Below are 18,288 nucleotides of genomic sequence, written 5' to 3' on the forward strand. Positions count from 1 at the left end.
CGTTAAAAGTCAATACAGGGCTGCCACTGGCGACTATTGCGACTATTTTGCAGAGTTGCTGACTATGACGACTGTTTTAGCCTAAATTAAGACAAAAACGTCTATTTTGTAAAAAAAATTGCTACTATTTCTGCATAAAAGCGACTAAAATGTTTAAAAAAACGACAAATGTAAAAAAAAAAAATTGGAAATGTTAAAAAAATAATAATAAATAAAAAGGAAAAAAAATAATATTAAAAAGCTTCAGCTTCTCAAGTATTATCAGCCGAACTTTTTTTATTTCAAATTTATTCAGGTCTGCCAAATTACGCAAAAAAAGTTGCCAAATGGGTTATCACGGCCTTATTTATCACCAAGGATAAGTAAAACCTTAGAACAGTAATACTGCCTTTTTTTTTCTCCTGGGGCTATCAGGCACGGGGTGCATACATATTTCTCGCTAACAGGAATACAATAACCCCTCGTGAAGGGGAATATTGTTTTTATTAGTTTTACTTTTTGTGGTTGTCAATTACAACCTTGTACTTCCTGGTACGGAAGGAAGTCGTTCAGATTTTAAAAAAACTGCACTTAATTTCATTTCAAAAAATACTGATTGAATAGCAAAGCAAAGTTTTAAGAGAGAAAACCAGACTTTTTTACTCTTGATTCTGACAACCCTGATATTTTTCTCTGCAGGCTGCAATATTTCGACGGTGTTATTTAATGAACATAGAGCATACTCATACAACTCATTTCATTATTTGTATTTTCATTTTTCTGTAAATGTAAATAAAACTTAAATGTGTAAAGGTAAATAAAAGCTAACGATTGTTTTATCTGCAAAGTGATAGTGAATTGCTTTTGTGATTTAATGAACCATTCAGTCTTTTATTTATTTATTTTATTTTTTTACATTATTTTCATTTTGCTGTAAATGTAAGTAAAACTTTAAAGTGTGTAAATGTAAATAAAAACTTTTGCTTGCTTTATATGCACTCGTGATTGTGAGTTTAATAATTTCTTTAATTTAATAGTCTGTTGTACCTTATAAAATAATTAATGTGTGTTAGCAAGCTTTGAAATAGAAAAGTGCACTGCAATTGATATTATGATAGACAGCAGATGGTTTCGTAACAGACTTTTGGGTTATCAAACGTATCATACAGTGCAAAATTTTTAAAAAATTGCTTTGTTTAATGAGTATACAGAATAGTAGGAATGATAAGTTACTTCATTTAAGACAGAAAAGTGGCTAAGTACTTGAAAGAAAACAAATACTTTTGTTTTTTACTTTTATGTTTTGAGACATTTTAAAAAAGTAGTTACCGGCTGTAATGTGTTCGTTGTTTTATAAATGTCTCTAATATCTGCACAACGTTCACATTCTTATTGAAATAAGTTTGGTATGAAACCATGTCAGAAACATCATTTGTGTGTAACTGGTGAGAACTCCGCTTGTCCCCAGGTAATCCCTCTTTTATACCATGCAGCTGAGATTCATCAAGAATATGTTGCATGATTTAATTTTAATGCTAGTTAAAAATTAACGGGAGACTATTTTTGATACTATTTTTCTTGTTTGGCGACTATTTTTCATTTGAGAAGCGACTAAAATGACAATTTTAGGACCATATCTCAGTGGCATCCCTGTCAATAGTACCGTCTTTTTATAAGTTGATTTCATTATTGAAGTACGCAGTTTCTTAAATAATGAAATTAAACTTAACAGAATTTGGTTGAATAAGTAAGTTAGCTTTGTCAGTCTTTTAATGACATTTTGAAATGTTAGCTCTGTTGATTTAAGTTCTGCATTGTGAAAATTAAATTAGTTCTTGTAATAGACGTCTTGCTGCAGTAAATAATGTCGCACACCTATAAGAATACTGTCACAGCTCAAAAACAAAATTTTCAAAGAAAAAGAAACGAAATGAATTTTGTAAAGACAGTTATGATGCAGTTAGATAAAAATATTTAGGTTTACTTTTACTTTAATTTGTAAACCGTTACATCCAGTGGCGTACATAGCACCCCTGCAACCCCCGCGGCGCGTTGGGGGGGGGGGGCGCACTCTGAAAAAATAACGCCATTAAAATTAAATCTTATTAGTGGAAGGGGGCGCATCGAAGCCAATATGCGCTACTAGTTACATCTATAGTACTAAAAAAAGCTGAAGGGTTTGTATGTACGCGCTAATCTTAAGAACTACTGGTTCGAATTGAAAAATTCTTTTTGTGTTGAATAGTCAATTTATTGAAGAAGGCTTATAGGCTATATAACATCACGCTATGACTAATAGGAGTGGAGCAGCAATAAATTGAAATAAAATCAATAATAATCATGATGCATTTTTTGTTTCATCAATAGCTCGAACTTTTGTTGCTCAAACAGCTTAGTCGGCAAATCGCTGGGCCAGCAACCCTTGAGTCTCGGGTTCGAAACCGGCTGCCGGCGAGAAGATTTTCAGCATTTATTACCCGACTTATTTAAAAATTCATTAATTTATAAATCAAGGGTTTTCAATTATTGTTCATTGAAAAATATTTTTTTTTTTTTCGATTTTCTTATTTAACTGAAAATATAGATGTTGAGAAAGGTATTTCATTTTTTATACACCATAGCTTGATGTACTTAAAATAGTTTTTTATTTAAATTGTTGTCTTATTAACGAGAGTGAAATCGTTAGCACAGCTAAAATTTAAAACAAAGTATAAATTTTTTTTTCAATATTATTACTGCCTCTGGCAACTCTGGGTATGTTTGCTAGTCCCCAATACATACTTGGAGTTTTGACTTTTTTAGTTGTGCCACTATCCTTCTAGGTTTGTGACTCTGAGAAAATCAGGCTGGGCCATTTCATTCGTGGAACTTAAATTTTGCAAATTTTTCTGCTTAAAAAACTTCCATGCAACCGTGAGTAAACACTAAGATAATTTCCACCGAATTTTCGGAGACTTTGCCGCTTTCATTGTATCTAAAATTTTCAGCATTTGCAATTATGCCGCGATGTTTTCTGTTTGCTAGCGAAAACGTGCGTGATTGCTGACCTTCAACAGGTGTTTCTACAGACTAGCAATTTCTGCCTTCATATTTCTTCTGTATGTTAACTATGATCTTTCGCAAATGCGCTCTTCATTACGTAAGATATATATCTTTTGGTGACTGATGTTTTCCAAGATTTAACGCTTTCACATGCTGCAAGTGAATGACAACCTGAAGACAAGCAAAATTATTCGCGATTTTGAGCACTTTGATATTTTAGATAGCTGCCCGGTGGGAGGTCACGGGGGGTCACGTGATAACCTTCCAAAAGTTCGGGGTGTCTCTGCTAGTTCTGTCCCAGAACTGACGGTACCCCTTGGCAAAATTTCCACCACCCTCTCCTCTTGTTCTCACCCCTAGACAAGGGCGGATTCAGGGAAGGCTCAAAGATTCAGCTGACCCCCTTGTGATGAGAAACACTTTCCATTAAAATATAAATGATCTTCGAGATGCAAATTTTATTTGTGAATCAACAGAAATTAAAATGGCTGGGAACTGGTAGCGAAAAATGTACTGAAGCCTGCTACCGTGGGAAGGTAAAGCGTTGTACAGTCGGACCCCGATTTAACGAACCTCTATTTAACGAATTTCGCGATGTAGCGAATTTTTCTTTTTCCCCGACTAAAATGAAAGCAAAAACCCCTATTTACCGAACAATAAGCCCCGAATTAACAAATTATTTTCACAGCAGATTTTTTTTTTTTTTTTTGTAAATTTGAGTTAGGAAATAATGGATTGTTTTACAAATGCTATATCCATATTGTCCGAAGCAGGAAAAGACTTTTCTTGGAATCGGCAATTTTTGATGGGCAGGGGGGCAACTAATGATTATCGATTCTGATGCAGAAGGCGATAATGAAACTCCTATTAAAACTTACTTTTTCAAATTCTCTCCATGGCCTGGAAACTGTAAAAACATATCATGCAGCAAGCTGCAAAAGACACGGTATTTTCTTCTCTCCATAAAGTCGAAAGAGAACTTATTTCGAGTATCAAGGAAATTGTCAAACATCTATTACTCAGCAGTTGAAAATTTCAGTAAGGGAATGGTGAATAAAAAGGGTACATTTTCTAATTATGGATATTTTTGGGCCGTTTCTTATTAGGGGTTTTTGATTAGGTAAGGGCAGTTTTTTAATTTTTTATCCACACCCCGATATTACGAATAGCCGTAGCCCCGATTTAACGTATAAAAGTTTCGGTCCCGTTGAATTCGTTAAATTGGGGTCCGACTGTATCTGCAAATTTTTCTTCTTTCATTCTTTTGCATTTTTGTCATCTATAGTTCATTAGTTAAATTAATCAAGCTTGATTATTCGGTTTCCGCTGAAAATAAAGCACGAAAAAAAGGTCTAATTTCAATATTTCCCCATTGTTAGTATGGAATACAAAACGCGATTCTTTTTCAAATTTCTCAAAAACTCTTCTTTGTAGATACTGCGCAGAACCTTCCCACGACAGTTTCAAAGCAAGTTCGTTTTTTATTTTCTTAGCGGATAAAGCCACCGATGCTGGCATTAACGAGAATTGAATCTTACCATTTGATGCTTGGATATGCGTTTAAACAAAATCAAGGAATATTTTGGTGGTTTTGTGGAAACTAGAAACGTAAGTGGTGAATGACCCTGCAGATCTAATTAAGGAAAATATGAAGAAATTCAATTAAAAAATTTAAATTATGTCAGTACAAGGTAACGCTCAAATTTGGCTGGAAAATTTAAAAGGGTAGAAGTACGCATTTAAAAATAGCGAAACTTGCTGTTTAATAGCATGTTTTCCAAAAGGTAACATCTTTGGTCAGTGTAAAAGCCGCTTGTTGTTCCTTTTACCTGCAAACTCTTAAACGTGTCTGAAATGTTTTGCATATTTGTACTTATTTCTTTTAACCTTGTTGAATAAAATTTTTAATGCAACAATGTTCAACAACTTTCTTGTTGTAATTGAAATGAACATTTTACTGACACATTAAATATAAAAAATGTGTAATTTTATTTGAAAAATTTGACTGTCTAATCTGCAGCATATTATACAGTAAAATAAATTGCGAATTATATTTCTTACGATAATGATCTTTATTAGAGTACATCTATTGGTAATTTAATACAGTGTCAAAAAATATAAATTAATATGCAACATGTCCGATAGTTTGAAGAGGGTTCAAATTTAACTTTGTTTTACTTCTACTTTACTGGCTACTGAAATCAAAAAATTCTGGATCCGCCCCAGCCTCTAGACAAGATGAGTATTAAAGTCATATTTGTGCTCGCGATTTTTATGAAGAGTTTGGTTTTACGTACGAATTTTTGTAATTAATCTCTTTTTTTTTTTTTTTTTAATTTTTTTCCCCCCAATCTTGATTTTTGTGAAGGATTCATTTCTGTATTGTCGAAATTGTGAATAATCAGTTTTTTTTATTACGAATTTCGTAATTTTGTCAAAATTCTGTTTCGAGGCCAAAAAGAACGCATGAAAATTTTTAATGGATTTTTCAGTTTGTTTAGTTTTTTTCCCCTTCTATCGGGAGGGGGGATGTTCGTACAATTGATTATTCTCGCATACGAGTACGAAAACTACATTTCCGAATGCTTTTTTAAACTAGGGCAAGTTTTTTACTTAGTAATAGACTTAAAAAGATGAACTTTGAAATAGATTTGTACATTAAGCACGTAACTAAGAAGAGTAGTCAAAACATTTGCTCAAACGAAAAATCATTGTTCCCTCAATGAATGATAATAACGGCTCTTAGCAGCTCAAAACTAATTCTTCAAGCTTTCTTCGCCTTAGGAAGATCGGTGAACCTTCATGATGTTTGACTGATATGTACGTTTTTTTTTCCCCCTTTTCTTCTCGATTGTATTTTCTTTTGGCGCTCACGGTATCTGCTTTCCTTTTGAAGAGCAAAACATTCAAAAAAAAAAAAAAATGTTAAAGCCAGAACTGTTTTCAACGGGTGTAAAAGATTTCGCCGTTATTTTATTTTATTATTTTTTAAACCTTAAAAGCGACATAGACCCAATGGAATCCCGGTTACTTATGAATGTTTGATAGACAAGTCTCAATGTATTTCAAGAAATCCAGGGGTGCCCAGCTCCCCACGGGTGATGGTGCACACCCCTCAAATGCTAGGAGAGGCCCAAATGAGATTAAAAAAAAATAAATAAAAAACGCTTAAAAATTTTACCCCTGAGAAATCGACTGTTTTATGTCGGAGGGGAGGGCGTTACTTTTCATATTATACTTGATCCCACTCCCAGCATGATTGAGCCCAGTTGTCTATATTTATCGATAACGTTATTAAAAAATGTATAATTGTCTTATAATTAATTTAGATGTTGAATTTGTGGACCGTTCCAACTTATTTTTTCTCCTATATAGAATTGATTTCAAGAACTTCTCTGCATTAATGCCCCACAGTGTTCCCGAGAGAGCTCCCGATCGTGAGAATCGCGCGCTTTTTAAAAAAAAATTTCTTGCCGAAAAAAATAATTAATGCAGTACATTCTTGCGATTTTATAATTGTCTTAGATCCGACTTAGTTTGACCTTTCTTCAGAAATTATAAATAAAAATGTAGGAGAAAATATTACAAACACGATAGTATAGGGTTGTCAAAGCTAAAGTGTGCAATTGATAGATAGGGTTGTCGCAATGAAGTTTGAGTAATTCTGCAGATTATTTTCAGCTATCTTCAATTTTACAGAAATCAGCAAAATCCCTGCAGGGTTTTTTTTTTTTTTTTTTTTTTTTATTTTTTTTTTTGCAATTTTGCAGAAGCAATACATTATCTTTTTCCTGAGAAAATGTCGAATATTTAGCTCAATTAGCTTCATTTGCGAGAAAATTAAATCTTCTACTTTAAATAATCAGCAGAAAACTTCTCAATAATTGAAGCTTCAAATTTGCGACAACCCTATGATTTGCTTCCTTTTGCTTAGACAACCGTATAACATCGTGTTAGTAGTATTTTTATCTGCATTTTAAACTTATGATACACGATGTGGGTTGGGCAACCTACGTTGGATATTGAACTGTAATCCTTATTAAATCGAAAGATTAGTGCCAAGAAAAAAAAAGGGGGGGGGGGGAATACATCGATGTTAAGACTGAAAAAGCTGGAACTGCGATTTTCAAAATCTGCCGAATTAAACGTTCTCGCTCTATTGTATTTTTTCCTTACCGAATTTCTTCCACCTTCTATATTTTGCCTACAGCTATGTCTATTGTACTACACATTAAAATAATTATCCTGTAGTATCTGTATTCAGGTCAGTAAACGCTAGATTACACGTTAAACCCCGAACTCCAGAAAGTTGAGCATTTGATATTTCGAGATCATTTTAATGCTCTTAAAATATAACAAGGGTATAAAAAATTAAAAGTGATACTTATATGTTAATGTGTTTCAAATGCTAGCAGTAATTAACAAAGCTCCCATTCACAGAAACGAACCCTTTGCAAAAATCGTAGTCGCGAAACTGAACCCTTTACAACAATATTGCGCTAGCTAAAATGGCCTCTTCTATACAGGAATGCAAAAATTGCACATTTCCGATCATGAGTTCTATTACTACACTTGATTTTCATTACTTTAAGAATGTTCATTTTCAAAACAACAACGTTTTAAAACGACCTGATACGTCTAGTTCGTTGTAACATTGAAAAATCTTTTGATTTAACTAATATAGAATACAATTGTGCAGTGTGTTCTTAATTTGGCAGCTGATAAAGTAGAATTAAATTTTCATCGTAAAGTATTTCCTTGTTTATTAGCTGCAATATTATAATATAAACCCAATTTTATTCATTGAAAATGTACTCCTTAGTCATAAAAATTGCGATTTTTTTTAATCCAAAAAGATTGGATTTTTTAATTTAAATAGATTTTTTTTAAAACATTTGAATAGAATTTTTCAAAATTTAAGTAAGTTTCAGTGTATTATTTGATACTAACAAATTGTTCAAGTTAGATGTCTAAATCAATTAATTCTTTGTTTTATATGTATTAAAAATTCAAATGACTAAAAAATAAATACGAGAATAATTCATACATCAGTAGAAAATATTTACTTGCAATAGTGGGTTTTCTACTTGTTTTATTAATCATCCATATCATAATTTAAATAAATGGTGCTTCATTTGAATTCGGACAATTAAACTAAAGGCTAACTAACCACAATAATTTTTATTTTTTATGGAGTTTTTTCAACTATCATTTGATTAATGTCATTTATGTTTTGTCATTTCCAAGGCTGTTTCTTACTTTAAATTGCAATAATCCATATGAGGCAGTGAGAAGCAAAGGGTTGTAAGTGACAAAATTAAAAATTTGGAGTTAACCAGTACAAATGGTAGATGGACCTCTCCTCTGTCTTGGAGCAAGATATAGTGCTAGTAGCCCTAGTAGGTGCTGCTGTACAGCATGATTTAGAACAAAAATTTATCAAAAGCCAACCTTGAAACCAAGGGCGCCCATATGCAAAATTTTAGGGGGGGGGGGGCTCAGATATTTCCCACATAGTTTAGCAGGATATTTTCCCCATAGAAACAGATTTCAGTACGGATTAGAGTTATTAAAATTTGATTTTTAATAACTTATTCATTAATTGCTAGAGAAGGAAATGTTTTTACATTTTTGCAAAGAAAAAAGTACTAAAAGCAAAGAAATTCTAATTTCAAAGGGGCGGGGGGGCCTTGAGCCCCCACTTGCCACCCCCTCCCCCATATGGGCGCCCTTGCTTAAAACAAAATTTACTCAAAACTCTGATTAGTTCTTTTACATCCCTTTGCTTCTCATTGCTTCAATTTATTAACTGCCTGGTTCAGGTGATCAATTTTTCCATTCTTATTCTTACTTGGAGGAAAAGTCACTTTTCCACCCATGAAATAGGGAAATCTTACTTAGTGCATCTTCAATAAAAGGGAATTCACAGAAAGGATCGAATTTTCTCAGAGATCAGGTATTATTTCAGAGGTGTACATTTCATTTGCAAATGTAAAAGATTCTTTTATTCCCAAATCGGTCACATTTTTTCCACAAAGCGAGAATCAAATTGATAAGCTAAGAAGGTGAGGGTATTATTATTTTTTGGCATTTTGTTTCATTTTGGGAGATTGTTGGGCAAGTTGTATTTTTCTAGCTTATCTGGATTATTGTTATTTTTATTTTTTTCTGTTTTTAATACTTTTGTGAATAATTGATTACTCCTAAGGACAGGCGAGTTTTCTTCTGCCTAAATAGGTTATTGTTGCTTTTTTTTTTTTTTTTTTGAAGCTTTTCTAAATGATTAGCTGCAATTTAACTTTGCGACTACTTAGCCAGCTGGGAAAAAGCGAATAAACTTACCTTTTATCAAGTGAGTGCTAATTATTTTAGTTTTGAGTTACGCTTTGGATAATCACATGTACTTTTAACATCTTTTCGCTGATAAAATATTGATCAAATGACAAAATCACTATAGATCTTTTTTTTTTTTGCATTGTATAATACTTGTTTTGATCTTTGTTTACACGGGAGGCCTATTATTTCGAAAAATCTGTTAAACAGACTTGGTGAAGTCCCACTGATTCTGGATAGGGGACTTTCTACTGTGTGTACATGCTCCATCGAAACAGGTTTATAAATAGGTAAAAGTTCTAGCTTCAAAAATTCAATGTTTAAAAATCATGATTTAAATCAATGATTTTTTTAAGTCAACTGATTTAAATAATCTTCTTATTTACGATTTAAATAGGGCTGATTTAAATTTCTCATCCATCCCTGGTGTAATGCCATGAAGTAGGGTAAGGTCACCAGTAACAGACAATGACAGACAGTCATAAGTTTGGATTTAAATAATAAGACTTTTAGGCGAGTAAAAATGATGGTGCTGTGACCCATGAATAGGGTGCAGACATGTAGTATTATCAGAGTGAATTTTATGAACCAGTTGGTATTTACAAGGTTGTGGAAAGTTATGAACTGCTGGTGTTTTATGTTCATTTGAATTTAATAAGACTTGAGTTCTAAAAATTAAAAACGTTTGCCCATTTTGAAGAGAAAAAGCGAATTTGGTCTTGTTACACATCCTTTCCTCACCCTTTCTGTTGCTAGGTATCATCAGTTTTTTTCAGTGTCTGTTGCTGGAGGGAGGAGGGGGGGGGGGGTCAGAACTTTTTTCGAAATTTAGCAAATAAAGATAGAGTTAACTAATTCAGAGGATCCAGAAGCAGCCAAACATTAGATGAAATGTTGTTGCATGAGAGAAAAATAGTTTAAAGGTTCAGAAAATTGAGTTAACTTGAGAGCGATGTCTTAAGCATGTCTTGTGACTGGTGCCGCTACCCCTATACCTAGAAACTTTGAGAGTTTTCTACCATATTTTGTGTTTCCGATGATGTATGACGAATGTAAAACTTGACGTAATTATAGTTTTCGTACATATATTTTGTGATTTTCAACTTTTTTTCAATGTGTACTGTATGTATTTTTTTCCTTTCAGCCATTCGGCTCTGAAGGTTTTGACCAAGATACGTCTAGGTTTAATTCTTCTAAGCCGGGCCCTTATTCAGATGCATTTTTCATTGGTAGGTTAAATATTTTTTCATGTAACACATTCTTGTACTAACCCTTTATTACATTGTGACTTGTTATGGTACACATATGAATATATTATGGCTTTAGCCTTCTCTCAAAACTTAAGTGAAAGAATGGTGTGCTTTAAATTTGGAACTACTGAATTAGTGAAAGAATTTCTTTGGAAAAGTCATTTAATAGTCTATTGAAAAAACAAATTTTTTTCTTCCTCTGAATTTGCTGCAGTTGAAACCACGTTGGATTCTTATTGCAAAGAAGAAATTAAATTCATTTGGTCTTCTATAACTTCCTCCTTTTTAAAGTCGGTTAAAAAGCAGTTATTGTCTGCTTTTGATAAAGAGAGGGAAGGCTGTTGAAAGAGTTCATTTTTTCATGGGTAGATTAAGTAGTAAGACAAGAAATTGTTACATTTACGCAGAGTTTGTTTCCACCACAGTACGCTGTTAGTGAAGAATTCCTACATCACTCATTATTATTATTTTTATTATTAAATATTTTTGAATAAAATGTTTGTTTTTTTTTTCCTCAGTTCACTATGTTCAAAAACGGAAAGGTGATTTAATGTAAAAAACATAGGATAATTGAGAGCATTTTCTAAATATTTCTCTAAGAATTACAATTCCTACGGAAGTTGTTTGCTTTAATTTTCAGTATTAACTGCTCAAACAATTCTTGAATAATATGGTAGTTTTGTGCGTGTAGATGCAGTTTAATGAGTTTGTTGAATTGAGAAATTCTACCATCTGGAAATTTACATAAAATGAGATTTTGGCATGACCATAAATCACAACCTGCTCTGACCCACCTTTGAACACTGGTGTGAGGGGCGTACTTCCTCCCCCCACCCCCACATATTTGGTTCAATACAAGTAGTTCCTTGAAGTTATTCCTGTCCCCCCCCCCCCCCCCCCCCCAGTTTGCTGCGCCCCTCAGGTTGTGAACCGTTGGGTTAGAGCAATGCTTCCAAAATTAGGTGCACATATTGTTGGAGTTCTGCCAATGAACTTTTTTGGTTGGTTGGTAGAAGCTAAACACTTTCAACATACTTCAAAATGTGTAAATTTCAAATGGTCAGTCCGAAATTGAAGAGCATTGGTTTTTTTTTTCTTATTATCTTAAATTATTTTATGATTAAGAATAAAAAGAACCACTTTCCTTGATTGTGAAACATTTAATCCATTCCACGACAAGTTCAAAGTTAGGTTTTTATCCAGTATCTTTGGAGTTGTTTTTGAATATTATTCAAATGATATTTTTTTGCAGATGGGCCACATCCTAATCAAGATCCATGGTCTACAAGTTCAAGTTTGCAATCCTCTTCCTATTCTTATGCAAATTCTGTGATTGGTATCCCTGCAACACACCCACCACCTACATCATCTGCCTTTTCCACAATGCATCTTCCTCCTGAGCCAATGGTAAAAATTTAATGTTCTTTACTTTTATTAAATTATCACATTCACACTGCTGTTATTGTAGACTGAAAGCGTGACTTTTTAAGAGAAGATGATTATGACAACTAGCGAGTTCGTTGAAAAACATAACTATTTGTCCAGCAATTGTAAAAATTCGTTAACTATTTTAGCCAGTTAGTGACTACAATGAAGAAAAACTCCTAATACTTTCTTCAGTTTCACTCATGCAAACTAAGATCTGTTCATTGTTTTATTTTCATTTCATAATGTAAATTTTAAATTTTTTTTTATCTGCTATTCATTTACTAAAAAAAATCCAAAGCTCTATTTTTATATTTTTAATTAGAAATTCCATTTTTTCACTGATTTGCCAATCTGACCCGAAGACAAAATCTGCTGTTATCATTTCCTGGTCCATTTGATGTTTTCTTCTTTTTTTATTTCTGTCCAGATTAAATTTCTATTTGGTGATAGAAATGCAAATGAAAAATTGTCCATGTTGCAAACTATGTCAGCAAACATAAAACATTTCTCTTAAAATGCCCAAATCCTAGTTTGTTTAGCTTGCTTTTCAAGCTACCAGTTTTCCAAATATTCAATAAGATTTTTTTAGCACCACTGCACGTAACTATGCATTTTTAAAAATCTACTATCTTAAAATGAATGGATAAGAAAAGTTGCTTGCAAAATAAATAAATAAATAATAATAATATTTTGTACCTTAATTTCTTATATTTTTTGTATTGTACTTATATACAGGGTGTCCATAATTAAATGACCCTACTTTAAAGTTGTTTAGCCATGAAACTATTGCTCAGACATTAACAAAATTTTGTGAAGATCATATTGAAGGGATGGGAATTCGTTTGAGTGAATAAAAAAAGTAGGTCAAAATTTTGCCGCCACAGGGCACTTTTTATGCGTTACACATTTGCAGTAGTTTTAAAACAAATCTTTCAACAGAACATGTTCAAAGTCATGGCTATCATTTTCATCTACCTTCTGGAATTGTGAGGTAGCATGTTCTACAGTTGGATACGGTATGCTCTGGGAAATGCTATGAACATGTGATCTGCTGTATTTAATATCAGGTAAAATTCTTGGATTATCACGATTTACGAGATGTTTCAGATGTCTATAAAGCTCAAAGTCAAGTGGATCAAGGTTTAATGACCAGGAAATAATGAAGTTTGTTAAAAACGCCCTCTGGTGGCGAGATTTTGAACTATCTTTTTTATTCGCTCAATCTAGTACCTTCCCCTTCATTATGTTGAACACAAATTTCATAAATTTCTGAACTATACTTTTGTCTATAAACAACTTTTAAGTAGGATCATTTTTATTATGACCACCCTGTATGTTGAAATGTACTACAGTCAAACTCGCTTATAACAAGCGCAAAGGGACCTTGATATTTGCTCGTTCTAACTGAGTGCTGGTAAAAAGAGAGTTTGTAAAAGAAAACATAAAAATTTATCATAGTTGCTTTTTTCTTATTCTTCTTAATCACTGTACATTACCAAAGCAGTAGGTTACTTCACTTTGTCCTGAATTGTCTGAATATGTCTTTCTTATGTCATTGTTTTTAAGGAATATACATATATACACATGTAATTTTTAAATGTTTCTTTATTCCATAAATTGAAAAAGTGCTGTCATCGCTTGTTGTCAGGATTTATGATTTATTACTGACTTTTGTTAACTTTGAAATGTTAAAGAAATTTTACGAAAAAAGGCTAAGCTGAGCTGGAACTCAATAGAAATTTAATGAATCGAAAAATATTGCACACTTTAAGCGGGGTTTGCTTGTTAAAAGCGAGTTATGCTCCCATAGACTTAACATTGTACCAAAAAAGTATTTCTGATTTCCTCGCTAAATCCGGGTTCTCGTCAGGGTTGCTATCATGTCCACTTTTTTGTAAAAAGTCCAGGACGCCAGAAGAAACTGGACGAAATGAAAAATAAACTGATTATACATACATAAATTTATTGTTATGGTGTAATAATATTAGTATATTATTCTAATATATTTTCTATTATGAATTAATCATTTAATTAAAATAGAATCATTAGCTTTAGAATTTCATAAATCTAAAAAAAAAATTTAATTACACATTGGTGCAACTAATTTTAGATCATAATTTATTTAAAAGTAATAAAATTTAACAATGTGAATAAGCAATTTGGCATGATTAGAATATTATATACAATAGTAGAAAATAAACTCAATGCAAAAGTCAAATGAAATGCTTGGAGACATACATACAAAACAAAGATTTATAAACTAAAACTATTTTATAACTGTTATATTTTTCGAGATTTTATTGATGTCACCCCATAGTAATATATTTATGTACTCAGCATATTTTATGGATATGTTAATGTCATACAAATTAAGAAAAATTACTACTTAAGTAGGGTTGTGGGTACACAGAACAGTGTACCGGAAGAGGCTATAATAGGCAAGAGGGTAGATAGCTTTAAAAAGGCCATTAATCTTCATTGGGGACTAATAAATTGATCAGGAACAGCCTAGTCAGAGCCTGTTGCTGATTATCACATCTGTATTTGTATTGCAAGAACAGATTTCACTTCATGCCAACATTTCTTTCATTAATATCAAGTAGTTTTTCTTTTTTTTTTCTTCTTTTTTTTTTAATATGATTTTTAATGTTTTGAAACTCTAACCTTTAAAAACTTTTTATTTCTACTTTTTAATTTTATAAATGCACGTATTATGGCCAATAAATCTCCATATCACAGATAAATATCTTAAAATTTACAGCTGATGTGCTTGTTTCATAAATGCTGTCACCTGCATTATAATTTATTTTAACACTCATTTGGTTTATTAACACACTTACATAAACTTCAACTGATCTTACTTTTTTATATTTTCACTTTAAAATATTTTACAATCAAGTGTTTATATACAGATTAATGTATGCTATTTTTATATTAAAATTACTTGAATAGGAAAAATGTATATAATTATTTATTATTTTCACACTTCAAGTCAAGCTTCAAGGTAAACTCAAAACTTTCAGTTTATTGATGAAGCGGACAAAATGATATTTTGTCCGGGACGGTTTTTTCTGGTGTTTCTTCCGGGGTGGGCAAAATAGGACAACCATGGTTCTCGTTGAATCGGGGCTCGTTATAAGCGAGTTCGACTATCTTTTTGCATTTATAACAGGAACTAGAGTTTTTGGTTTGGAAATGTTCAAATCATGTCCATAATGCAGACCAATATGTTTGCATATTTTCATTCAAGTTCAGGTACTTCTTCACATGTAGAAGCAAATGGCCAAACTTGTGCAAAAATTAATGTGTTTTCAATGTCATTTACTTGAAATAAGTTTAGATCTGGGTATGATTTTAAACTGACTAAATATGGGTTGTTTAAATATGGGTTGTTTTGGTGGAATGGAAAGTTTTGCTGTTTTTAAGAATTTAAATAAAATTAGAAAAGTAAGGAAAAATATTTTCTTACACTATTAACTGCTTACTTGGTCTCTAATAAAACTTCTGAAAGTTAAAAAACTGTTATAAACTAGGGCTGCAGTGTTGGAGGGAAAATGGCCGACTCCTGGATGTTGAAACCTCCGGCTCCTTTCTATTTTTTCCCCTTCATGGAAGGGGGGGGGGGGGACCTCTAAACAGAGATAAATAATATTTCTTTTCAAGGAATTTTTTGCATGGTTTTTTATTGTTAACCTATGATGCATACAACCTTAGAAATTCAATTTAAAAAACGAATTTAACTTAGATTAAATACACATACGACTTCTTCACTGCCGTTTAAGCAAACTATAACACTAACACAAAAAAATATTTTGGTCCTCTCCTTTTAATGTTATGGAGTGTCTTTTTTCACTTTATTGTGCAAACTGTTTGAAACCTTCAATATTGACTCTAAATTCCTAAAGCTAATTTGTTTTTCTTTTTTTTAGGGTTATAATACAGCATCAACAAGCCATGATCCTTCATTAATGGCCAATAGTCTTCCACCCATGTCTAGCTTCAGAGACCCGTCCAGCCATAGAACGTCTATGGCCCATTCATCTGCCTCTCCTCTTTATGGCCAAACTACAAGTCCCCCAAGTCCATTAAGTTCCACTGATCCACTTGTAAATAGAGGTGCTCAACCAACACAGACTGGGGATACGTTAGGAAAAGCTCTTGCATCTGTAAGTTATGATTTCTATTGAAATCACTTTTATTTCTCTTTTCATTTTAAAATATCATTTTTTCCTCTCAAGCTGAGATCTTACCAAATATATATATATATATATATATATATAGTTCCTACTAACTATTGTTTTAAGATATTTGATCATTTATAACACAGGTAAATTTCTAAAAATCCTGATGCAAATCAATGAAATATTTTTGTCTAATGTTTGGGAAAGAAAAACTAATGTTCTGGAGCTGTTCTCTGCAGGAAGTGCTTTGCTGCTGTGATGTTGGTTGCCTTTTGCCGATGGAGACCTAAGGGCGTGTTTAGTATATGAAGATAATGTCTGCTAAATGAAACTGCATATGTTTGCTATTCATTTTATTCATTTCTAAAGAATACCATATCACTATTTTTTATTAGAAAAATCACGTACATCAAAGATACTTATTCTTTTAAATTCATAGAAACTTTTGTAAAAATTGTGTTTCAAATGCAATTTTTATCTTCATTTGTAGATTGCAGAAAACTTTTTTTAAAGTGTTGCAATGCCTGTATTGTTGTAGATATGCTATCGGTAAGGCGGAGTTGTAATTTGAGGGGTTGGATGACAGCCGTTCGATGTTCCTCTGCGTTAATTAATGGTGACTGGCACATGTTAAATATGATCGTGGTCACAAAGTCCTCCCATGTTCCCATTCCAAATCAATACTCGTCCGAGTGCTGGACCAGTGGTTTATCGGCTCCTCGTCTGGAACCTAAAACAGCTCTCTTCCAATCCTTATCCAACTGGATAAACCACATGTAGTGGAAGGTCTGGGGGACTCTGGAGTGTAGTCTATGTAAAACAAAATCTTCTGTGTTTGCCCCTCCCACTTTAGAGCAAACACATTATAAAACTTCAGTACTTTAATCAGCCAGGTTGGTTCAGTTTTGTTATAATGTGATGGTGTTACTGCAAGAGGGAGCTTCTCCTTGATGTAGTGAGTGCCACACGAATTAGAAAGCTTACTTTTTTTTTCCAAAAGCACTGATACTTTTTTCTTTCTCTGTGGAGTAGTGCATCAATTAACTGTTAACCTGCCCCAGTGGTTTATTTGTAACTCGAATTCAGATGCACATGGAATTGTTTTGTCAACATTAATCTGGGCTTGGAATATTTTCGTTTATCACATTGTTAATTTTGATGGAATTAATTCCTTTGCATTGTTTGACCTAATCTCGACATCAACAATTATTCTGCAGAGTATGCCTTGACAAATTCAGTATTGCACATAGTGAAAAAAAATTAATTTGCCATGTAAACTCATGAAAACATGAAAAGAAGCATTATTCTGCATTGGTGGTTTTTGGTTATAAAATCAGCAAGAAATCATTGACATCAGATAAATTTTCCCAGAACCTTTTGATTATAAAATGCTTTGAATATGAATAACGTTTCAAGTTCGAATGTTCAAAATAAGTTTCATTATTAGCACAAAATGCAACTGTTTCATTGCGGAAATAATACGAGAAATTGTTACTGGACATTTACTTTTTCGTAATTTCTAAAAATTTCAGATACCTTACTTCCAGCACTGAAAGGAAACTTTTATCATTCAGCTGATCAACTTCATGACGTTCCTGTTTTAAGGACATTTCAAAATTTATTTTTTCCTCCCTGAACTTGCTTCATATTGAGTAAAGAATTCTCAAGAGCATCTTAAAGAATCACAAAATTACTATGACTGAAGTTTAATTCTATTTCTTTGAAAGTGGAATTGCCGTTCTTATTACCCCCATATTAGATGTTAATTAACTGTTTCAGATGTACATTAACTTTTTTAAAAAATCATGCAATGCATGATCTGTTTAAGTTCGTTATAGAAATTTACTGATACAAACCATAATGCTTGAATCATTTTCTTTTAATTTTATTTAGATATACTCAACTGAACCATCTGCAAATAGTTTTTCTTCAACTCCTGCAACTCCAGTTAGTTCACCTTCGCCTCTTTCAGGTTAGCGTTTTTTTTATTTTTTATTTTGATGATGATTATTATTGTTGTTTTTTAAGTAATTAATGCTATATTTTTGTAATGAAAGCTCTAGTTTCATCATGCT

At 32.4% G+C, this 18,288-nt stretch overlaps 1 protein-coding gene across 3 annotated transcripts in view; it reads left to right on the forward strand.

Annotated features, from left to right (window-relative positions):
• LOC129231590 (transcription factor 12-like) overlaps nucleotides 1–18,288 on the forward strand; it is a 153,185-nt gene that overhangs the window by 100,320 nt on the left and 34,577 nt on the right. For all 3 annotated transcript variants that reach the window (XM_054865951.1, XM_054865949.1, XM_054865950.1), the window contains 4 exons: nucleotides 10,499–10,583; nucleotides 11,857–12,011; nucleotides 15,962–16,198; nucleotides 18,107–18,185. In XM_054865951.1, coding sequence (XP_054721926.1) covers nucleotides 10,499–10,583; nucleotides 11,857–12,011; nucleotides 15,962–16,198; nucleotides 18,107–18,185 — 556 coding nt within the window. The remainder of the gene's footprint in view (nucleotides 1–10,498; nucleotides 10,584–11,856; nucleotides 12,012–15,961; nucleotides 16,199–18,106; nucleotides 18,186–18,288) is intronic.

The sequence above is a fragment of the Uloborus diversus genome, chromosome 10 (genome assembly GCF_026930045.1).
Source record: "Uloborus diversus isolate 005 chromosome 10, Udiv.v.3.1, whole genome shotgun sequence".
NCBI classification, from domain to species: Eukaryota; Metazoa; Arthropoda; class Arachnida; order Araneae; family Uloboridae; genus Uloborus; species Uloborus diversus.